At 40.4% G+C, this 25,298-nt stretch overlaps 1 protein-coding gene across 3 annotated transcripts in view; it reads left to right on the forward strand.

Moving 5' to 3' along the window:
- SVEP1 (sushi, von Willebrand factor type A, EGF and pentraxin domain containing 1) overlaps nucleotides 1-25,298 on the forward strand; it is a 2,252,988-nt gene that overhangs the window by 1,881,473 nt on the left and 346,217 nt on the right. For 2 of the 3 annotated variants that reach the window (XM_044061036.1, XM_044061037.1), the window contains exon 43: nucleotides 22,584-22,760. The exons of the other annotated variant lie outside the window; for it this stretch is intronic. In XM_044061036.1, coding sequence (XP_043916971.1) covers nucleotides 22,584-22,760 — 177 coding nt within the window. The remainder of the gene's footprint in view (nucleotides 1-22,583; nucleotides 22,761-25,298) is intronic. 3 annotated transcript variants of the gene reach the window in all.

Below are 25,298 nucleotides of genomic sequence, written 5' to 3' on the forward strand. Positions count from 1 at the left end.
TTATAAACAAAGACATTGGCAACCTTCAAACACTGGACCCCACCCAGTTTGGGTTTGTGAAGGGCCGATCTTGTCTCCTGAACCTGATTGACTTCTTTGAATCAGTCTCCAGAGCCATGGACAAGGGTAAGGTGGTCCACACAGCCTATCTAGACCTTGCCAAGGCCTTTGACACCATCCCCCACTATGGAATCATAGATAAACTTACTAAGTTGGGCATTAATCCCTATGTCACCCAATGGGTTGCTAAATGGCTTACTGATAGAACCCACACTGTAAAAGTAGCTGACTCCAAATCCAGCTCCAGACAAGTGACAAGTGGAGTACCTCAGGGTTCAGTCCTGGGCCGCTCTTGTTTGGCATCTACTTCTCTGAAGTACAGGTCAACACTAAGGGACTCTGGCTAACAACGTTTGCAGATGACTGCAAACTGGGAGCCATTATTGAATCCCAAATGATGTGGATACTCTACAAAAGGGCCTTACAGAAACAGATGCTTGGTGCCAGAGCCATGGGCTCAAGCTCAATGCCAAGAAATGTATTGTTATCCCCTTTGGGAAAAAACATGTATCCATGAATTACCATATAGGTGGCAGTACACTAAACACAGAAAGTGTGATAAGAGACTTAGGGACACAGGTGGACAGTGGTCTCACCTTTGATAACCACATCACCACAACAGTCAGGAAATCCTTCTCTGTGGCACACCTCATCACGAAGGGCTTTTCATCCAGAAAAAAGGAGGTCATTGTCCCACTGTACTCATCCCTCATTAGACCCATTATAGAATACAACGCCCCATTTGGTATGTACCTCTCAAGACATCTGCAACAACTGGAAAGGCCTCAGAAATACCTCACTAAAAGAATCACAGGCCTAAAGCAGATGCGTCGCTGACCTTAAAAAACTCCAGCTATACTGTGTCGCATATCGTCTACTCAGAGGCGATCTCTGCTTAACATACAAGGCCATGTCAAACCCAGAGCTGCTGGACATGCTGCACTTAAAGAAATCCCAATCCCTCAGAGCTACACGCAACAGGGATCTAAACCTTGTCATCACAATAAACAAAACATGCTGGAGGGATAGGTTCCTGACCCAGAGACTCCCCAGACTCTGGAACAGATTGCCCATACATGTCAAGCAGAGTGCCTCTTTGGACCTCTTCAAGAGGAACCTTGACGATTGGATGGGAGAAAGGAAATTCACCCCAGGGATCACGTCAGTCACCCTGCTAGACAGGGGTCCAGGAAAGTAAATAATGTGGGAAGAAATAGCCAGAGAATTGTTATGGCTAGGCTTGTATAGGCCCTAGGGCTGATAGCCTAGTACCAACCTATGAACCTATGAACCTATGAGAATATCTGTTCATTAGGCAGTTGCTCTAACCAATACACTATTGCTGTGCTGCTTCATTTGCATATATATCCATATACCCATGACTTCTGGTTCCCCAAACACCCACCCCAATGCCTCCCTAACACTGCAGTTATCCATTCTCCAGTTGGATTTGCAGTGTATCCACACCACTACACATTGGCCACTCCCTATTCCTGTAGACCCATCCCATCGGTTGACTCACTCCACGTAGCCTCAGAACTCCCAAACTTTTAATCCACAAACATTGATGACATGAGCGACCAAAAGGACACTATTCGCAATTTTTGGGTTGTCCCACATAGTACACGCATGTCTTTATGTCAAGATTAGACTCTATACTTCATTACATCCTTATACCCATTAACATGACACTACACTAAATTAATAAGTATGACTATGTGGTAACACACACTTTACACATGAGAGCCTAATTATGTACATGTTCGGCATATTTCTTTTACAAGGAGACCAGTTTAGTAATTGGCGTTGCCGTAGCAGGCAGATCACAGGAATGATTCCATGTGTGAGAAAGTCCTCACATTTGATTTTTTCAGAACAGCACTGACGTCGAACATTGTACACACCTCTGAGTTTTAGCAGTTTCATCCCTTCCCTCTTATGCACAACTTATTATTCAATCTACTGTAAAAGGTTTGTAAGGGCACATCCATGTTATTTATGTCTGCAAATGGAATGAATGTGTTGCAGAGAATGTCCTTCTACATATAGATGTCTGCATGTGTGTATGCATATATACTTATAACAAACTCGCTGACCTCCATGAGGCGGTCCAATTACAACCAGCCCATCCAACTCTGGCATGCCTGGATCCATAATTTCATACCCATAGTTCCTCCACCCCACTCGAGTTCAACATACATGCATACTATCCATTGTCCAGTTGCTGTCACAGCAATGACACACCTCCACACATTGCCCTCTCCCGAGCATTAGGGGCCCTACACGTATGTTGTCCCAACCCATGCAGTCTCAGCCTCTCCCACCATTTAGTCCTTGAACATACCTGCCCTTGCTTGTGTAATGGTCGGATGGCCAAACATTCTATCAATTCTCTGATTGTAAAGTAGACTTAGCAGGTCAACAGTGTTACTCCCACTGGTAATACCCTGCCTGTGGTGTGAGTAGCAGTGCTTTGCTCACTCCTGCCCAGCTTGATATGACATACACTGACAGCGCTATATAATACTGGGGTTGCTGTTGATTTTCTTCTCATTCCTTTTGTATGCTTTATTGTTACATTGTTTATTCTTCATAGATATATATATATATATATATATATATATATATATATAGATATATATATATATATATATATATCTGTAGATACCTATATACATTTCCTATGCTGGGCACTGCTTAAACCCGCGCAAGCACACTCAGACTTGCTTACTGGTACTTATATATGTTTACTGATGCTTATTTGTGCTTACACCTGCTTACTAGTGCCTTATTCATTATGACAGTGCCACTTTGATTGAATGACATTTAGTTAAACATCTCATGCGATACTCTTGTGTCAGTTTTACAGCAAAATGACATTCATTCCACATGGAAAATGATATGTGCTATTGTTGGGCTCGAACCGTGAATGCCTGTTCATTAGGCGGATGCTGTAAACACTACACTATTGACATTTACATTGATTCTGCATGTTTTTCTCTATTTGAATGATTTTGATATGTAAGCTACGCTCGGTGGAGGGCAGTGACATGCAGACACACTGCGCTTTGCTTACACCTTCGATATTGCAGCAATTCAAATGTATAATAGGGACACGGGGAATCTAATTGTGGAAGTTCTAGGGATGGGGCTCAACATTCCACTACGTGCTTGTGTGTTTACTACTTCAATTTTATTTCACTGTTCATGGACACACTTGTATGCTTAGCATACATTTAGGTATCCCCGGACACTGGATTACTGACTTACTATTAGAGGCGGGCTCTGCTAGTAAGCATAGTAGGTTGTGCAACTGTCAGGGCATGTTTACGCCTCTGTAGAGCACTTGTACAAGCCCCCTGCACTCACAAACATTTCCTGTGCATGTCGAGGGTGCGGTGGCACACCCTCATACATATTCATATGGCGCTGCTGCACCATCTGTAGTGAGGACGCTCGGCGCAAGGCTAAAACCATCCTTGCGCTGAGCTTCTTGAATCCTGGGGAATGCATCCAGACACTGCAAATGTTTACACTGTACTACTGTAGTAATGGACAGAGGCAGTTCCTAAATGCTTTATCCCATGAATGGGTCCCCTCAAGTTATCTATGGTATGATCCCAGTTATTCTCATTAGGAGTAATATATAATTATTAACCATGGGATGGGTAAGGCCAATTTATATTCAAATGAGATAGGTTACGTCACAAAAGGAGATACTGCCGACCCAGCTAGCTGGAATTTTGTAAATGATTGTATGTCATATGTGAATATTAACATGATTTATTTAGAAATGTAACAAAAGGAGATACTGCCCGCACAGCTGTCTGGAATTTTGTAAATGGTTATGTGCCATTTGTGAATATCAACATGCTTTATGTAAGATGCTTCTGTTACAGATGTATTAGAACTGTATATCATATTGTACAGATGGGTGCTGAAGAGATATTTTGTAAAGTATCGAGCAGAAATCTATATACACTATTGTAACTGTTTACATGTGTATATTTTAACAATGGAAACTGCAACACAGGAGTATAATTTCAGCAAAATAGCTGAAATTTTAAGTTACTTTATGACCACATAATAAAAGATGTTGTCTTTCAGTTTCAGTGCAGTGGCAGACACAATGTCTAGACCTAGAAGTTTTTTATATGTCTTAGAAATGTTTATTGTTTTATGACTTCTAGGATCTGCTTTAGATCTAGGAGGGATCCTTGTTTGTGTATTTTCATGGGTAGATGCTGAATGCTACCAGCTGCTTCAGTGGGGGAGTTTCACCTGTGATAGAGTCAGGTGACAAGAAGTGATGTCATTCTTCAAGCTATCCCAGCAGTAATATTTGGGATATTAATTAAAGTGCTCTCTAAGAGAGAGCCTAGGCATTCTGTATTTTGTCTTTAACCTGACAGCATCACCTGGAAGACCAACTCACCACACATCTGCCTTGTTGCTTTGTAAGTAAGTTCCCCTCACTAGGGTATAGTAATTCTCTTAGATTCAGTCACGAGTATAGTGGATTATAGTTTAGATGTTTTCTGTATTTATCTGACACTGTTCTGCAATGTTGTTTTAAATATTTTCTGTGATTTTGAACTCTGATGTAACTGTAATTATTTACTAAGTATTTTCTTGTTCATTTATTACTTATTATTAAATATATTTAAACTTTCATTGTGGCTAATATTTGTGAGGAATATTTAAAGTCTGGGAGTACTTGCATATTTATTTGGTGACACTGTGGGCCACTCCTAATAGCCTTGCTCTTGGTCATACTACCATTTGAATTAATAGTAACATTACGCAGTAAGATTGGACACCATTTGATAAGGGCCTTGAAGTAGCTCATAAGCTTGTGGCTGGTGGCAGTGATAACTACCTTATACTCTGGGCAGAAGGGGGCATAGTTAGCAAACCCATGTCAGCCTTTCCCAGGTGTGTGTGTGAGTATAAATCAAACCTCAAAGTGTGTGTGTGTCAGCTACTTGGGCAGGGACACAAAGCACTGGTTGGACAGAGAGGTTGCTGGAGGTCTTGGCATGGCCACTCAGCTGGGATCTCAACTCTATAGCTGTGTCAGTGGGGATTCTTACTGGGGATCTGGAGAAAGAAGGAGAAACCAGCCCCAGACTGACTGTGATCTCTATGTGCTGTTAAGGGAAACTGCACTTGATGCAGAGAGCTGTATTTGGAACTACTGTGTGTGCACTTGTCATTCTTCCAATGTACATCCCCCACTGGTGCTTGTGGTGAGGATTCAGGCTCCTTGATTACTGGGCCAGTGGTGGGGCATCACATATAATGGTGGCAGTGGTGGGATATCCACATATTAGTATTTAGTGGTGAGGATATTGAATTCCTGTAGCCTATAAACAGTGGTCACTGAATAAGGTGTTTGTACTTTCAATCGGCCGCACAGTGAACATTCAGAGTTTCATATCACGATAGTTTTATTTTATTTTTTTTTTGTTAGCTTAGTTAGTCAGGGAGAGTAGGCAAGGATGTCAGCAGAGGAGTATGGCAAGCTGACAAGGAGCCATTTGGCTGAGATGTGCCAAGTCAAAGGGCTGGTGTATGTCAACATGACTAAAGCAGAAATGATTGCAGCCTTGGTCACAGCTGCATCACAGACTAACAACCAGGAGGACAACCAGACTGGTCTTGGGGAAGTATTACTCTCAGAAAATGGACAGTTCAATCTTTCTACATAGGCCTTAACAATCCATCTGGGGTTAAAGAGACTTGAACTGGAGACCAAACAGTTAGAACTAGAATCAGCAGAGAGACTGCGGAGTTTGGCAGCTGAAGAAAAGGGGGAATGGATGGTATTAGAATCAGCAGAGAGACTGAGACGTCTGGAAGCTTAAGAGAATGAGAGGTAGAGGCAACATAGAAAGGAGATGCTGACTCTTCGTCAGGGTTGTGGAGGTAATAAGGAAGGGAGTAACCAAACCCCAGAAGCAACAGTAAATTACTTCCACAGTTTACAGAGGGTGATCATTTGGACAGTTTTATTCATATGTTTGAAAGGGTATGTAAACAGTATAATGATGACCAAGGGCTCTGGGTATGGTTCCTGACTCCCTTACTCCATGGTAAAGCTATAACTGCTACTTCTAAATTGTCTGATACTGATTGTTTAAATTATAATACAGTTAAAAATTGTTTGTTAGAGTGTTTTAAGTTAACACCTAAAGCTTATAGAAAAAATTTTTGTGAGCACAGACGCAAGACAGATGAAAGTGTGTGTTTGTGTGTGTGCGTATGTGTGTGTGTGTGTGTGTGTGTTTGTGTGTGTGTGTGTGTGTGTGTGTGTGTGTGTGTGTGTGTGTGTGTGTGTGTGTGTGAGCTACTTGGGCAGGGACACAAAGCACTGGTTGAACAGAGAGGGTGCTGGATGTCTTGGCGTGGCCACTCAGCTGGGATCTCAACTCTATAGCTGTGCCAGTGGAGGGACATCTTACTGGGGATCATGGGAAAGATGGAGAAACCAGCCCCAGACTGACTGTGGTCTCTGTGTGTTCTTAAGAGAAATTGCACTTGATGCAGAGAACTGCATCTAGAAATACTCTGTGTGTACTTGTCATCCTCCTAATATACGTCCTCCACTGGTGCTAGTGGTGAGGATTGAGGCTCCTTGATTACTGTTGCCAGTGGTGGGGCATCATATATATTGGTAGCAGTGGTGGGATTCGAACCCACACCCCTGAATAGACTGGGGGTGAGCCACAGCTGCTTGTGGGTACTGATGTTCCCTTGGACAGAGTTACTGCAAGGGCAGAGGTGAGTAATAGTACCCAGGCTGACAGTGAGGCACCACTGGCAGAGAATACTTGACTTCCTGTTGAAGGGGAGCTGGGAAGGGTTACAAAGAGAGCTGAGACAGGCTCAGCTTTCAGACCATACATTATAAGGTCTGAGGGAGTTAGCCAGGGAGGCATGTAATTCTCACAGGAAGGGGGGATCTTTATACTGGGAGAAAAGGTTACTGTATAGAGAGTGGACCCCTGAGGGAGGGCTAGAGGGTGAGAGAATACAGCAGTTGGTAGTGCCCAGAGCCTACTGCCTGGCACTTCTAGCCATAGCCCATGATATTCCCTTTGCAGGTCACATGGGCATAAAGTGTACAAAGAGACGTACTATGCAGAACTTTTATTGGCCTGGGATTTCCAGAGATGTAACACTGTTCTGCAGGACCTGTAAGCAGTGCCAAAAGGTAGGCAAGGCAGGGGACAAGATGAAAGTTCCTCTGATGTCTTTGCCTGTGATTGATGAGCCATTTCAGAGGGTAGCTATGGATACTGTGGGGCCTCTGAATACTCCAAGTTCCACAGGGAAGAAGTATATCCTAGTGATAGGAGATTATGCTACCAGATACCCTGAGGAGGTGGCCCTGTTCTCCATTGAGGCATAAAAGGTGTCAAATGCTTTTTTAGATATAGATTTTCAACAGAGTAGGTTTCCCAAATGTTATACTAACTAACAGAGGTGCTAATTTCATGTCAGACCTGCTGGCTTGTCTGTGGAAAGCACTATGGGGTGAAACACCAAAAGACCATGCCTACCATCCCCAAACTAATGGCCAGGTTGAGGGGTTAAACTCTACACTAAAGACCATGCAATGGGCATTTGGAGAGCAGTTCAAAAGGGAGTGGGACAAATATTTACCCCATCTGCTATTTGCTTACAGAGAGGTGCCACAGGAATCCACAGGTTTTTCACCATTTGAGTTGTTGTATGGGCATAGTGTGAGGGGACCTCTAGATTTGATTCATGATGAGTTGGAGGGTGAGTGTGAATCCCACAAGGAGTCTGTTGTGGCATATGTCCTAAACCTCAGGACAAGGCTCAGAGAAATCATGGGCTTGGTCCAGGAAAACCTGGAAGAAGCCCAACAGCAGAAAAGGGTATTTTATGACAGAAATGCTCAAGCTAGAGAGTATGCTGTAGGGCAGCAGGTTGTGGTTCTCATTCCTGTCAGACACAACAAGCTGCAGGCAGTTTGGGAGGGACACTTCAAAGTGGTAAGGAAGGTCAATGATGTTAACTATATGGTAGAACTGCTAGGCAGGAGGCAGGAGCACAAATTGTACCATGTTAACACGATGAAGCCTTACCATGATAAAGAGGCCCTTGTGCTAAGTATTTGCTGTGAATTGCAGCAGGAGTCTGAGGGGAATCTGGTGACTGATCTCCTCAGTCAGGCTCAGACTAACACCTCAATGGAAGGGGTAGCAATGTCCCAGCAGCTATCCCCTACCCAGGTTCGAGAGATCCGAGCAGTGTTACAGGAATTTGGGGGCATGCTCACTGGGAAACTAGGGTGCACCCACCTGCTGCAGCACCTTATGGATACAGGACCCCAAAGGCTTATTAAGCTGGCCCCTTATAGGGTGCCTGAGAGAGTCAAATAGACTTTGAGGGAGGAGATACAGGAAATTTTGGAACTAGGGGTAATCCAGATGTCCAGCAGTTCCTGGGCCTCTCCAGTGGTGCTGGTTCCAAAGAAGGATGGCTGCACCAGGTTCTGTGTGGACTACAGGAAATTAAATAGTCACACAATGTCAGATACTTACCCCATGCCTAGAACAGATGAAGCCCTAGAGCAAATGGGTGGAGTTACGTATCTTACCACTATTGATCTTACCAAGGGTTACTGGCAGGTGCCCTTGACTCTCAATGCTAGAGAGAGGTTAGCCTTTGTGACTCCTCTCAGCTTGTATGAGTTTACAAAGATGCCCTTTAGGATGAAAAATGTCCCAGCAGTTTTCCAGAGGCTTTTAGATCATATCTTACCAGGAACAGGAGATTTTGCCCTTGCTTACCTGGATGATATTGCCATCTACAGCCATTCCTCGCAAGAGCACCTTCAGCATGTCATGGAGGTGCTGAGCAGACTACTAAGAGTAGAGTTGACCATTAAGCCCAGTAAGTGTCAGGTGGGTATGGCAGAGGTCTCCTACCTAGGACATAGAGTGGGGAGTGCTACGATCAGGCCAGAACCTGCCAAAATGGACCATTCAGGCATGGCCTGCCCTTCTTACCAAAAAAGCAGGCAAAGGCATTCTTAGGGACAGCAAGGGACTACAGAAATTTGTCCCCAATTATAGTACCATAGCTGCTCCCCTCACTGACCTGACAATGAAAACAGGCCAGATAAGGTAGCGTGGACCCCATTATGTGAGCAGGTATTCCAAAAGCTTAATGGAGCTTTCAGAGGACCCCTTGTTTTAGCCAGTCCAGATTACAGCAAAAAATTGTTGTGCAGGTGGATGCTTCCAACCATGGGGTGGGGCTGTACTCAGCCAGGTTTCCTCAGAGGAAGAAGAGCACCCAGTGGTATATCTCAGCCATAGGCTCCAACCCAATGAGGAATGCTACGCAGCTGTAGAAAAGGAAATTCTAACCATAGTGTAGGCACTGCAGAAACTTCAGCCTTAGCTGTATGGAAGGAAATTCGCTGTAGTTACAGACCACAGTCCCTTAACATGGCTACATTGAACCAGCCAGCAAAATGCCAAGTTACTATGCTGGAGCCCAGGGTTGCAGGCATATGATAGGACAATGCTGCACTATATTGGGGTCAGCAATGCCCAGGCAGCTGGAATCTCAAGACAGGGAATGGAGTAAGGTATTCTCAGAAAGGCTCACCCCTCTCAAGCAATATTTCTCAAGGGTCACTTGAAAACCTCGCTTGAGTCTTTGTGGGGGGAGGGAGAAATGTCACAAAAGGAGATACTGCCAGCCCATTTATCTGGAATTTTGTAAATGATTGTATGTCATATGTGAATATGAACAGGATTTATACAGAAGTGTAACAAAAGGTGATACTGTCAGCACAGCTGTCTGGAATTTTGTAAATGGTTATGTGTCATTTGCGAATGTCAACTTGCTTCATGAAAGATGTGTGTGTTACAGATTTATTAGAACTGCATGTTATATTGTACAGACGTGTGATGAAGAGATATTTTGTAAATTATTGAGCAGAAATGTATATACACTATTGTAACTGCCTAGATGTATATATTTTAACAATGAAAACTGCAGCAGAGGATGTTAATTTCAGAAAAATAGCTGAAAATTTAAATTACTTTATGACCAAGTAATAAAGGGATGTTTTTTTCAGTATCAGTGCAGTAGCAGACACAATGTCTAGAGCTAGAAATTTTTTGTATTGTCTGGAAAGTGTTTATTGTTTTATGTTTTATGACTTCTAAGATCTGCCTTAGATACATGAGGGGGTCCTTGTTTGTGTTTTTCACAGGTAGATGCTGAATGCTACCAGTTACATCAGTGGGGTTTTCACCTGGGATAGAGTCAGATGGCAAGAAGTGATGTCATTCTGCAAGCTATCCCAGTAGTAATATTTGGGATATTAATTTAAGAACTCTCTGAGTGAGAGAGACTGGGCATTTTGCATTTTATCTTTGACCTGACAGCATCAGATGGAAGACCCACTCACCATACATCTGCCTTGTTGCTCTGTAAGTAAGTCAACTAGGGTATAGTAATTCTCTTAGATTCAGTCAGGAATATAATGAAGTATAGTTTAGATGTTTTCTATATTTATTTGAGACTGTCCTGCAATGTTGTTTTAAATATTTCCTGTGATTTTGAACTCTGAGGTAACCCTGGAGTTAGTATATATAGTAAGGGGGGTGTGGGGGGCACCACCCTCCATATTGGGGGTGTGGGGGTCATAGCCCCCCACATAGTTTGGATATATATTATGTTCAAAAAAGAGTAATTTATTTGGAATTGCAAGTATCCATGTATATAGTCAAAATATTTAAAATAGTTGGGGTGCTACACCCCCCCACACCCCCCAATGTGGGGGCAGTGCCCCCCCACATCCACCCTTACTATATATACTAACTCCAGGGTCACATTACAGTGGGGAAAAGGCCATATATAACTTTCAGTGAAATGTGTTTCAGTGAATTGTGTTTTCAGTGAATTGAGCTTTCAGTGATTTGTGCACAGTCAAATATATATATATATATATATATATATATATATATATATATATATATATATATATATATATACCCATGGGTGGTCAGTGTTTGGTCTGAAGAGTCCTTAGTCAACATCTGTTTAACTGACCACATTTGGTTGACTAAGCAGATGGTTGGAAGGCATAGTTCTTGGAGTAGGGGAATATGCTGTTTCTCCAATATTTTGCAATGTGCGAGTTAGTATATAATTAGCAGAGATTTTGGTGGTGCAGCTCCCACATGAGGGATGTAGGGTGTCTTTCCCCCCTGCAAAACAGAATGTTTTTTGTGATTAATTTAGTTTAAAGAGTGCATGTGCTGAGGTTGTTTCTTGGGACATGCTTATTAGCGTGTCAGTAATCCCTTTGTTAACTTTTTGTGGTTGACATGTAGAAGTCAATGCATGGGTTACTCAACAAACATGAGTTTTCCCTTAGATATATATATATATATATATATATATATATATATATATATATATATATATATATAATGTGAAAATACACAGACACACACACACACACACACACACACATATATATATATATATATATATATATATATATATATATATATATATATATTCAAGCTTAGGTTTATTTACTGTTAAAGCATACACAATGCCAAAAAGGTCCCTGTATATTCCTCTGTCTTCCTGTATGCATAGTAATTTAATTATCTGTAAAATTTGTATTCCGACTGTAAATTTGTTGTCAGTAATTCTTTTATGTGTTCATATATGTCTTCTCCCCAGACCTCCGTTGTATAGAGGAATATAATCATGTCTTTCATCATACCCAACTTATTATGTATTTGAGACATAGATGCCAAGAAATTCACCTTGAGAGGAAAGCTCAAGGGTGAAACTCTTGGCATCCATGTTGAGACACATACTAAAGGGTTATAATCAGATACCAGTCATAAATCATTGTAGTACATGGAGTTTTATGTGATGCTCCATGCACACCAAGTTACAGAAAAAAAGAACAAAAGTATTTTACCAGCTTTGAAAGCCACTAAAGCACATTGCTAGCACTGTCAAACAGTTAACAGTAATCCACTGAGCTTATTTGCTTAAGAATTCTAGGGGCACAAAGGATCAAAATCAGAGTCAGTTAAAATGCTGCTCTAATTCACTTAAAAGTTTATCAGTACATGTTTTGCATCAATATACATTTTCAGAATAATAATAAGTATGAAAGTCTTATTGTGGCATTATTGATCGACTGAAACTTTAATGATTTGCCAGAAAATGAAAAGAAATTACTCAGGACAGAACAAGAAAAGTGTGAGACAAACTCAGGGCCAGTTAAGAGACATGGACAAGCTGTTTTTATTTTGCGCTGCTGTTTTTTGCCAGCTGTCACTGTTTTTCTTTAGTCCCTAGCATGAGACTGAGTCAATAGTGCTGGTGGGAGGAGGGGGTTGTTAGCAATTGCTACACACCATCTAAAGGCTGTAACAATTGGTTCTCATGCTACAGAAAAGCTTAGCATGCTTATCTTTTTCCTGATATTGGTGCTTATAAAAATATAAATATAAAAATATATAAATTAGTACTAGACTAACTGCCCTTGTGAGGCATTTTAAGCCTAGCCAATTATCCCTTGTGAGACTCATACTCTGCACCTTGTGCTTGTAAGGCAAATATCTTAACCATTACACCACCCTCCCAGGACATTCCATACACTACAAATGAGTTATGCTTATCTGACCCTTCCATTCACCATGCAAAAATAAATGAATAAAGAAGCAGATTCTGTGATACAGTAACACTATTTGATTTAATCTTTTGCTGAATAAGTTGCTCTTTGAAATGCTTAAAGTGTATATGCCACTTTAAGTAACATCTTTGTTTTACAATTAATATAATTTCCTTTTATACTCCTCATTTTAAAGTTGCAAGTAACTTTTCAAACAAATAAAGTTTTTATTTCCACTGTTAACCCAGATTTTCTTTATAACCATACCCACAAAATGTCGTGGTAGGCAATGGCCAGTGATTTGCATACAATTGCAAAGCATTGTAGGCAAAGAAAACAGCTTAGTTCTTTAGTGGAGCAGCTTCTTACTTTCATTGTATTTTCAGTACTACATCATCTGTTAGTTTTCCAGAAATTTGCACCAGAAAGAAGTAGCTGTCAGCTTGCTTATCTAGGAGGTAAGAAAGCAGTACTGATGCATTTTGCATGGAAATACAGTAGCATATACATTAACTTAGATAGTGATGCATTGTGGGCTCAGTCTTTCATGATGCTATGGCAGCTATTTTCAGTTCTGTGAATAAACCCAGGGAGCCATTCTTATCAACAAAATAAAGTGCAAAAACAGCATACTTTTTCCATCAAAAACTGCACATTTTGATACTGGCATTTTCAAACCCATCAATTCTAAATATAGGAGTAGCATAATGCTCTAGACTGAGACCCCTACTCATTTTTCTCTTTTCATGGATGACCTTACCAATGAGCTTTCCCAGTTGGGCACAATCATGCACGCAGATGACTTCCTCCTCATTTAATCCATTCTCCCTCCAAACTATGATATATTATGCCAAAAAATGTTCTTTCTTCTATTAGTGGGCTACAAGCAACAAATTAATACTCTATCCTGAAAAATCCTGTATGATTAGGTTTGGATCCTGCACGCCAAAAAATGCAAATCTCCCTACAATAACAGTAAACGACTCACATACTGTCATCCGAAATGTGACCACAAAAAATACCTAGGCATCCTACTCAACCCCACACTTTCTTTCTCTGACAACACTGATTTTGTACCACATAAGGTACTAGGTCAGTTAATGCTTTGCAGTGGAACAACACACGTTCTTTCACCAAAACCACAACATTCCCTAGGCAAAACTGTGCTCAGTCCCAAACTCGAATATGTACCTACCCTTCCTTATCCACCATTTTAGACTCCCAAAAGCTACATGTAATAGAAAACAAACTATGTCCCCTTGCACTCTTAGCTAGCCATTGCTCACATCACTGTAAGCTACTACAAGTCTTCCACTGGCTCCCATTACAAAGCATTGCAATATTAATTCTCATTATCATCATATTAACAATCCTAATTCTTGGTCATTAACCTCCACACATACTCAGACAATATGTTATAGACCCATCTTATGCACTAAAAAGCACCAAAGAGGAGAAACTGCTCATCAGAGTACTTTGATTTGGCAACACCATAGGAGAAAAAGCCTTCACAAAATTGTGCCCAGCCACGTCTAATTGCTAATCTAAAAGGTAAGATCACAAAACATAGCCACTCATCCTAGAATTCAAGCTCAAACTAAAGATGCACCTCAGAAATGCTGCAGAGTGTATCTGTTTCAGGGATGCAGGATAAGACATTAGGTGCCATACCTGTTAGATATCAATAATTACCAACAACACCTTAATGGTTTGCAAGTGTACAGAAAGAAACCTCTGTCCCTATTTTGAATAATGTCAATATCAGCTCATGTATGGAAAAGAAGCACATACAGATATTATTGTAAATAATGTACATAAACCTTCCTTTAATAATGACTCTTAATACCACTGTTCTTTATTAATTTCATATGCTGTAGTTTGCTGCTAACCTTTGTCTGCTAGTCATAATTATCATAGGTTCATAGGTAGGTACTAGGTTATCGGCCCAAGGGCCTACGTAAGCCTAGCCAACAAGGTTCCTTGGCTTACGCCACCCAAGAAAGTTATTTTCCTGTGCCACTGTCGAGCAGAGACACAGAAGTGATCCCCGGGGTGTATTTCCTATTTCCCATCCACTCATCAAGATTTTTCTTGAAGAGTGCTAATGAAGATCTTTGCTTGACATAGATGGGTAGCCTGTTCCAGAGTATGGGAAGTCTCTGGGACAGGAATCTATCCCTCCAGCATGTCCTGTTTACTGTGATGACAAGGTTTAGGTCCCTAGAGCGTGTAGCTCGGCGGGATTGGGATTTCATTAGGTGTAACATGTCCAACAGCTCTGGGTTTGACATAGCTTTATATGTTAGGCAGAGATCACCTCAGAGTAGGTGATATGCTACGGAGTAAAGCGGGAGTTTTTTGTGGCGGTCAGTGTAGGGCATTTGTTTGAGGCCAGTAATCCTCTTTGTGAGGTACTTCTTTGGCCTTTCCAGCTGCTGCAGATGTCTTGTGAGGTACATTCCAAAAGGGGCATTGTACTCTATAATGGGTCTAATGAGTGTCGAGTAGAGGGGAACAATGACCTCTTTTTTCCTGGATGAGAACCCTTTTATGATTAAGTGTGCCATGTAGAAGGACTTCCTGACTACTGTGGTGATGTGACTATCAAAGGAGAGACTACTGTCTACTTGGGTCCCAAGGTTTCTTATCACACATTCGGTGTTAAGTAGATTGCTGCCTATGTGGTAGTTCATGGGTACAGAGTTTTTACCAAAGGGGATGACACTGCACTTTTTGGCATTGAGCTTGAGGCCATGGCTCTGACACCAGGCATCTGTCTCAGTGAGGCCCTTCTGTAGGATGTCCACATCATTTGGGGACTTGACTATGGCTCCTGGTTTGCAGTCATCTGCGAACTTTGTTAGCCAGAGGCTTTCTGTGTTAGCCTGTACTTCGGAGAAGTAGATACCAAACAGGAGAGGTCCCAAAACGGAACCCTGTGGTACTCCACTTGTCAGTGCTTTGTGGTCAGATTTGGAGTCTGAGTCATAAATCTATGTTGCTGTTTTGTTTCTTATTGTGGCTAGTTTGTCTTGTTTTCTGTTCGTATTATCCTGGGTTGTAGCTGAAAATGGTCAACTGACCATCCAAATAACCCAGTTACTAAATTGCAATAAATAATGTGGGTAGGTAGGGTAATATGCGTTAAAATTTGGGTTGCAGCCTTGGGATATTATTATTATAGATGGGCTCAGTGCACTGTTGGACATTATTCCTTAATCTCCAGACATAAATGAAGAAAAATGTGTATTTTGCTTTGGCATCTGTAGTGACCTTGAGATCATGCTGCACTTTGTATTTTCTAATAGTACTCTCATGTTCCTTGCTGGCATGTTTCATTGTGATCCTGAGATAAGGGGTTGGGGATTTCTTACAACTTTTTACTATTTTCCTTTTTTATTATTCAGTTTATTATTACAGGAGTTCCACCAGAGACGATTATTCCTGAATCTACGAGTATACCTAGGGTTGATGGGTACTGACCTTTCTAAGCAGTGGATTAGGTGTTGTTAAAAGTTGGAGGTGAATACAGCAGCCTTTTCAGTTGAATCCATTTGCTGGAGATTGTTGGGAGCTTTGCATAGATCTTTTACAAGCCTAAGTACATTTGCACTACTGGAGTTCCTAAAGGTGGTCTCATTTAGTGGTGGTGTGGTATGACTACACCTAACAAACAAGATGTCTGACTTGTGGTCAGATTTAACCAGGGATGAGCAGATGCAAGGTGTTGTACAAACAAGAGCTGGACTGTTAAGGACCAACTCAAGGATGTTAGAGCTTCTAGTGGGTAGGTTTACAATTTGTTTCAGTGCATTGGTATTAACAAAGTCTAGGAAATCTTGAACATATCCATTTTTATAGGTAAGTGTGCCAATTACTGCTTAGGTAACTGAATTACCCTTGTAGGAAGGTATTCCGTTTGATATTTAACCCTTCAAAGGTTTTAAGATATTATTCATGATCTTTGGGGTCACTGTTGGAGATCTGTATCTAGCAATCAAGTAATAGTGGGATTTGTTAACACTTATTTGGATCTACATGAACTCCAGGTTTAGGTTGTGGGTAATTTGATATGTGGCGATTTTGTTTCTGACAAATATAGATACAATCCTGCAGTTGCCTATGGATCTGAATGTGTGATAGGTGGCAAGCCACAGTACAGAGGGAGTATTGCCACTGTGCTAACATCATATCTCAGAAATTACAGAAATGTGAATGCATTTTAGTTGCAGAAGGGAGTCACATTCAAGCATCTACACCATGATGTTGTCCAAATTTGAGTCTGAGTGTGCTATGTAGGATTGCCCAATAGGGGGTTCTGTATAAAAGGACACTGTGGTTGCAGCAAAGGCTTTAGCCCATATGCAGAAGCCTTAGTATATGAGTAGTAGGCTATACCTGGCAAAACAGACTCTCAATATTATCTACCATCTTATCCAAGGCTGACACATACTGGATAGTCTTAGAATGGCATCCACTATTTATCCAGTTATTATATCTTGGCATCTAGGCTTAACTCTTGGTGAAGGCAAGATACTGCTCAAGACCAGTAACAGCATGTTTCTCTCTGCATGTTGATCTGGGTGCAATGCCTCAAGTCATTTACTCTCACTTGGACTACCAGTAGGTCATAGTCATATTTGTCTGGTTTAAGGGCCCTGTGACATCATGGATCTAGTCAAGATACCAGTAAAACAGCCTGCAATCATCATTCTCTTGTATAGTTTGGTAAATATGGAGTCTGTATGCCTAGCAATAGAGTCACCTAAGATTAAAACATTTCCCTGTATGGAAGCAGAGCATACATCCCAACCATACCGAATTACTCGTTTTTTACCGAGGTTTGGGGTCCAAATGAAGGGGGTGCTACAATTCCCGAGTGGCACCCCTTCATTTCAGATTTTTTTCTGTTGTTTTTTTAATTTTATTATTTTTGCACTGTTTGAGCTGACATCTTCACATCAGCTCCGTCAGGGCTACCAGCCAGTTAGAATGAGCTCAAGGAGCTCACGTCGTGCACATTTCCGACTGGCCTGGGCTGCTCAAATGCGAGCGGGAACGGGTGGTACTCTACTAATGGGGATTATCAGCAAAACAGCAGCACTCTTATTTATGTTCAGGATGGCAGTGGTTATGGATTATTTTATGTTAGGAATAGCTTAGGGAACAAGGAATCAGTCTGGGCAGCACCACTGTTTTATGTTCCGAATGGTAGCGGTTATGGATTATTTTATGTTAGGAACGGCAGCTGGAACAAGGAATCTGTCCAAACAGGAAAAATAAAGACTCATCAACTTGCAAGTAAGGAATGGTATGTGTGTGTGTGTGTGTGTGTGTGTGTGTGTGTGTGTGTGTGTGTGTGTGTGTGTGTGTGTGTGTGTGTGTGTGTGTGTGTGTGTGTGTGTGTGTGTGTGTGTCTATATATATATATAGATATATATATATATATATATACATACACACACACCTGGTGGCTAGAGGTATTCAGGCTCAAACCCTGTACCTTTAGTACAGGGTAAAAAGAGCCTAAAGTCCCTAACCACCACCACTTGTGAGCTTTGCCCAGAGTTTTGTGCTAACAGTTGAGAGCTATGGTGAGAAGTGAGAACAGAATTTGTATTCCCCTATTATTGGCTTTGTTTGTCCAGTTTTTTTGTGCTAAGAGGTTGAGAGCTATGGTGAGTGAGAAGTGAGAACTGAATTTGTATTCCCCCATTATTGGCTCTGTCCAGGTTTTTTGTGCTAAGAGGTTGAGAGCTATGGTGAGAAGTGAGAACTGGATTCACTAAATGATAGCCATTAAGTTTCAGTCTTCCTATTTTTCAGGAAACTGCTGATTTGGCATAGTGGTATGTTGCTCTGACTGTAGTGCATAGGGTCCTGGGGTTCATGATTTGCCAGTGAAATGCATGGTGGTAACACAACATTTTACTTTAGCAACTTTCCAAAATTATACAAGCAATGTTTAAAATGTGTCCCTGGTTTTTGACGTTTTGTCCCCCACCCAAAAAAAAAAAACTGAAATTCAAAATAAGTGCAAGAAGCTGTGCAAGATGCCTATGGCTTACACTACTGTCATTCTATTTATAGTGTGGGTGTTGAAGTAGACATTTATGATGGAAATGTCCTGAATTGGGCAGTTTTGTCATTATTGGTTCATGCATTTTGTTTCATTGCCTACAGTACAGCCTACTGAAAAAATGTTCAAACAATAAATTTAAAATGTGCTTTGTCTAGCAAGTGTGCTGTATTATACAAGGAATATAACTTAATAAAGTCAGGAAGGTGTGTCAAAGAAAAGAACACATGTATGTTTCTTGTTTTGTGTGCAAGGGGGCCATTGATATGAAAACAGCCCAAAGATAATCTTTATCCATCACTGGCCAGATGCATTTTCTTTGGATGTGGTGTGGGTTTCAATGCTGTATCAATGAATGTGAGTTTCAAGGGCAGAGAAGTTTTAATGCCAAGTCTATTTTCATTGTGAGACAGTATTGCTTTGTTTAGCAGATGTCTGTTAGTGTTTGTGCATTGTGCTATAAAATGTAAAAATAAAATCAAATAATCATTGTAGAAGTAAAGCAGTATGCACACATTAGTGTGTATGGTAAATGGGGCAAAATAGCTAGGTAATGGGACATTGGAATGGCTGCAGGGGGACTTTGGTGCCATATTTTGGTTGTCTGTTCTTCAGTTTGCATTGGAAAGTTGGTATCCCACAATTCCACTGGAGTGAATTGGGTTATGTAATTATGTATGCAAATTAGATGTTAATCAGCGTACAGATTTGTACCTATTTTTCATGGGCCTTGTCCAGATTTTTGATGATTCTAGGTTGAGAAGTATGAAGCAGAGATAGTGGGTTTTATGGACTTATGTCTGCTTTCCTGGTGGCTCTAGGGTGAGCTGTGTGGATATGCAATATGTGTGAGAGAAAAAAAGTAAGCATTGCCTTATGTACTGGAGGCTGGGATCTTTTAGAATGTTCTGTAAGAGGTTTCAGCAAATTTACAGTTTCAGCATTCATTATGGTCCTAGCAGTGTGCTGTGATTGATGTGATGATGTGAGAGGTTTGCCTCCATGTTTCTTAAACATTTACATCTCTTACAGGCCATACTATAAATTGGTAGAAGCAGTGAACAGGTAGTAAGCATAAGGCAGTTGTTAAACTGCCGTAGGACATCTAATACAATTAAACTGGACAGAGATGGGTGAGAACAGACTGATGACTCATGTTTCCAGAAGGTGCAGTACTAGGGCTGGTCATAGTACTTAGGGGTTGGAGGAAGACTACTATAAAGACCCTGATGATTTATTGATGACGTTTTTAGGGAATACTCTGAAGTTAGGTTAGATAGTGGCTAAGCTTGCATTGTTTAGTATAAAGACAGAATGGTGCTACCAAGAATAAAAAATAGTAAAGATTCACCTACTGACAATTAGCACTGGTCTTATTGCAGTGATACACAGCTGAAAATCAATTATGTTTTTCTTCTTTTTCACCAGAAGCAAGACAGTAGCACTAATTCCAAGCTGCTTCCTGAGAAGTGGGTCACAGGCTCACATGCAATCAGCATTATGTCAGATGTTGCTGGGTTCAGTACACTTGTTACAGTTTGATAATCAAATAGGTCCTGATAGCACATACAGAAATTCATCACATCAAAAAGCCAAGCTGCACAAAGGTCCAAAATTTAAATTGTAGAGATTTCCACCAAAACTGCAACCAGACCAATCAAGGAAGTCCCACCATACTGCCCAATCAGATACAATCAGTAATTATTGTTGTTTGTCCCTTCTCTCAACAGGAAGCAATTCTCGGGCCTTCCAGTGATTGGTAATTGCTAAGAATGCTAGAAAATAAGGCCCCCTCTGCTCTTGGGTGGAGCTTCCAAAGTCAGATTTACAGTACAGATGGGAAATTCAAGAGCCACTCAGTTTAAAAGCACAACAGAGACTGGGTAGATGGGTTGGAAGAATCCAAAATAGACAACAGCACTGTCTGAGCAGTTACAGAGCCCATTGATTAAACCTTTTCCTGTTCTGCTTACTGTAAATAAGAAATTCTATTTCCCAGTTTTTCATGCTTTGTATTTTACACTTAAGTTAGAATACACACATTCCCAATGCATGTGTTGGAAAATTCTAAAATAGTCACACAACATCAGTTTCAGAGCAGTTGCATATCTTATTGATTAAATAGTTTCCTGTTCTGCATAATGTAAATAGTAAATACTACTTAGTTTTTTGAGCTTTGCATTCCAGCCTAAAGTTAGGATACACCGCCTCAAGTACAACATACAGAATGCAGAGCTACACTGAATTAACATTTTTTTTATTCTTTGCTGATCAGGGTTGAACAGTTAGGCTAGTGACCCCTTTTCAGAGCAGAATTGTGGTTGCATTTAAACTACTAGGTGAAATTTGGACAGGACATCAGGGTACTAAAGGTGCAGTGAGATATTTTACATCCACCTGAGCTACTATAAACAATAGCAGATGGGAACTCAGTCCAACATCTCATCCAAAGGATGACATATATGAGTACAGTGTTAGTAAACCATTTACCTGTTATGGGAATAGAATCCACAGCCATCTGCACCAAAGAGAGGGTGCATTACCTGCTCTGCCACTGGCACTGCTATGTTGCATACCAAATGTTATTGTTCTAGTTTGCAGAATGCTTCTGTTGATGGGCACCGTGTGAGGACAGATGAGAGTATCAGCACTTTGCAAACATTATTGTATGTTTACGTAGTTTTATGTGATTAGCTGATTTTTGAGCCTTTAGAGTTATTATTTAAAAAAAAAAGAATGACTAATCCCTGCATTTGAGTCATAATTCAGATTAGGAGAATCCAGGGTATGAATACCCTGTCCTACACTGACCGTCTTAAGACCCTATCTCTTTACTCAGTCTCCTACAGTTTACTGAGATGTGATCTTTGCCTGGCATTTAAGGCACCTTCAGACCCAGCTCTGATGGACCTGTTGTACATCCATAAAACAAAACAAACAGCACCATGAACACTAGATCCAAGGACCTGAACTTTGCCTGTGACATAAATAAAACATGATGAAGAAACCGATATGTGGCTCAAAGGATCTCTGCACCATGGAACAGACTCCACATACACAGGAAGCAGAGTTCATTGCTGACCATTCTCAAGCAAAACTTGGATCCTTGGATGAGAAATCATAAATTCATCCCAGGTCTGAACCCCATGTCTCTGATGAACAGAGGCCAACTGTAAGCTAACTAATCCCAAACTAACAACCCCCCCCCTACATAGTTCTTAGCTAGCTTCTTACTAACATACCCCCACTACATAGGTGCCCAATGTACTCAAGGACAAAACTGGGTTGGGTTTTATGGTTAGGCTTATAAAGACCATGGTGATCAATAGCCTTGTATAAACCTATGAACCTATGAATTCAATGGCCAGTTAAATAAGTTGCATTTTTGTTTTAACTTTCTTGGCATCAGACTGATTAGCAGTGATGTAGATGCCATTTTTTTTCATTTATGCACTTGTTAGGGATGGTATGCAGATAAAGTAGCACAAGTGATTCAGGCCTAATCCATTTAAAGTAGCATTTTTCCCTGCAGTTAGTGCAGCAGATTGAGGAAACTATTATATTGTATAGTATAGTATAGTATAGTATAGTATAGTTCAGTATAGTATAGTATAGTATGGTATAGGTAATATGTCTTCAGTATTAATTTTACTTTGATCACAGTGTAGCAAAAATAAACAATGTTACTGACTTGCATTTTTAAATATTAAAGTTTGTTTAATCTTTATTTGTTTATATTTGCAGCAAAAGTATGTCCTGTGCCAGCTGGGCTCCCAGATAATGCTGTAGTTTCAGAGACCATTTTCTACGTAGGTCAGGAAGTAACCATTTCTTGCCATAAAAATTTTCGCCTTCAAGGACAGGCAACAATTACATGCAATAGTGACCAGACATGGACATCAGTTAATGCTACATGCAATAGTAAGATTTTAATTTATATCTCTTCTTAAATGTTCATATGTTGTAGGTACTAAGGTTGTTTTTCTTTGCATTAGCTCACATAGTTTTGTGCTAGACTGAAATCACTCAAGTCATAGATGATGAAATATATTGTGAAATATAACTTAAACACAATAATTTTGCAGGGTATTTTTGTTTTAGGTGATCTAGCACCTTCAGACAAAATACTGTACTAAATAAGGTAATTAATACCGTGATCTCTGTTTTAACATTAATAGTCATTAGAACCGGATCTTGGTCCAGTGGGCTCCTAGGTAGGTTAATGGATTGAGGCCCCCCTACACATGCAGCAACTCCCCCAGCCCCTCTCTACAGCCATTGCAGTACCCCATTACTTGGCGATTTCTCCCCAGTTCCCATAAACACAGTTCAAACCTGTCACTGTGGATACTATTTTCTTCTTTACTTCTACGATGTTTACAGATATTTGGATTTAATTTAAAACTTTTATTTCAATTTGTATAGCACAAACACTGATAGACATATGCTAAACGAACAATATAGTCTTACAATCAAAACAGTATTACCATTAACAGTAAACTTCTCTTCCCTTGAAACTCACAGTCATTGAAATGGCATTGAAATCCACATCTGGCCAGTGGCAGGTAAAGTTTACCTTTGGGCTATTTTCAAACTAAAAGCCCCTTGCACAATTTTTATGGCAATGCAGACATGCATGTGTTCTTTAATTCACCTTCCCAATTGTATTAAATTATAGTCCTTGTATAATATAGCACCACTTGTTAGATTGTATTTTAAATTTATAGTTTTGAACATTTTTCCAGGATGTAATAAAGCAAAACATATGAAGCAATAATGAGCTTTGTGTGCAACCTGCTGTTGAAGAATAAATTGTCTATGTTACTGGTAATATTGCAATAAGGAAGAGATGGTAAACTGACAACAGGTTCATCATTACAAGCCATCTCATCCAAAGGTGGACACACTCAGGAGTGCTGCAACCCCACTTAAAGTACAACACATCATCAGCAATCCACCTCCATGGTGTGGAAGTAGAACCCATAGCCTTTTGCATTACAAGCAAATATGTTACCTGCTGTGCTACTAACACTGCTTTCAAATTTTATAGCACAGTGATGACCATTTACTGAACAAAACAGCTGCACATTGAAAAGACTTAGAATGTGCAGCAACAAACGTCTCTTCCCTTGAAGCTCACAATTCCTTGAACATGCACTGAAGCTCACAATTCCTTACAAATGCTCTGAAGGTCACAATTCTTTGAAAAGGCACTTTGAGTGCTCTGGTAGTTGGTGTAGAGAATTATGGCTCTTGTCTCTTGTAACTAAGGTACAGAGTTTAAGCCTGAGCAAATTAACAAACTTACCATCCCTAACTAGGGTGTTTTACACACACACACACACACACACACACACACACACACACACACACACACACACACACACACACACACACACATTCAGTCATACCTTAATCCCAAGGTGGCAGTGACATTCAGTCATACCAATGTAGTCCCTCAAGATAGCAGGAATGAGCATCTGTTATGTTTAAATTCCATGTCTGCAGAAATGAAGAAGCAACAGCAGGTTGCACACAAAGGTCAAAATACATGTGTTCTCTTAAAGAAGAATGAATGCTCTTAAATAAGAAATTTATTTATTTTTATTAAAATCTTAATGTTGTGGCAGCATCCCAGCCAGTGAGCCCTTCCTAGCCAGCGGGGGCCCTCTGCCTAGGTTGCCTACTGCTAGATCCAGCTCTGATAGTCATGCCTTATAAAATGTTTATGGACTACATAGTAGTTTTCAGTGGACCTTAATCTGAGATACACTTAACCCACTTTCTCAGTTAAATGGCTGTAAGGTATGTGCACAATTGGATCTTGTTATCATTGTATAGTAACTCCACTTCTTCTTGTATCAAGACTATAATTAGTTAAATTTGGTGGTTAGAAGTTTTTTTATTTTTTTATTTTTTTAGTTTCATGGCTCACTGTCAGAGCCAGATATAGACTCCATTAATTTCTGCAAGTACATCATATTGCCTAAATAACCCAGTCATCTCATTCAAATGTTGGGCTGGATTAAGACATGACACAGAGTTATATGCTAGAAAGTAGACTGCCTTTACACATCAAGCACAGTATTTTCCTGGCTCCTTTAAAACCATAAAAATGTCACTTATTCCGAGATACAAAAAGAAGTTAATTTATTAAACTTCAATTAGCTCTTTTGTATTATCAGTGGTAATATATTCTTCATAGCCTGATATGATAAAACCTCTAACTGAAGTTTAATAAAAGAGCTTTTTTCTATAATATGATGTAAATACTTTTTAATAGTTTTGTGGTGTTACTGTGCTTTGTAGTCTAGTAGAATTGCCTTTTTTATATTTTAACCTTTAAAACTAGCTTGAATGACTGCTATATGGGGAAACTCCACTTAATGGGCAACACTGTTAGTTTTCCCACCAGCACTGAGTCATCTGTATAAGCTAATTGATGATCTCCTTGGCCAT

The sequence above is a fragment of the Protopterus annectens genome, chromosome 2.part0 (genome assembly GCF_019279795.1).
Source record: "Protopterus annectens isolate FY-2018-M chromosome 2.part0, PAN1.0, whole genome shotgun sequence".
NCBI lineage: Eukaryota > Metazoa > Chordata > Ceratodontiformes > Protopteridae > Protopterus > Protopterus annectens.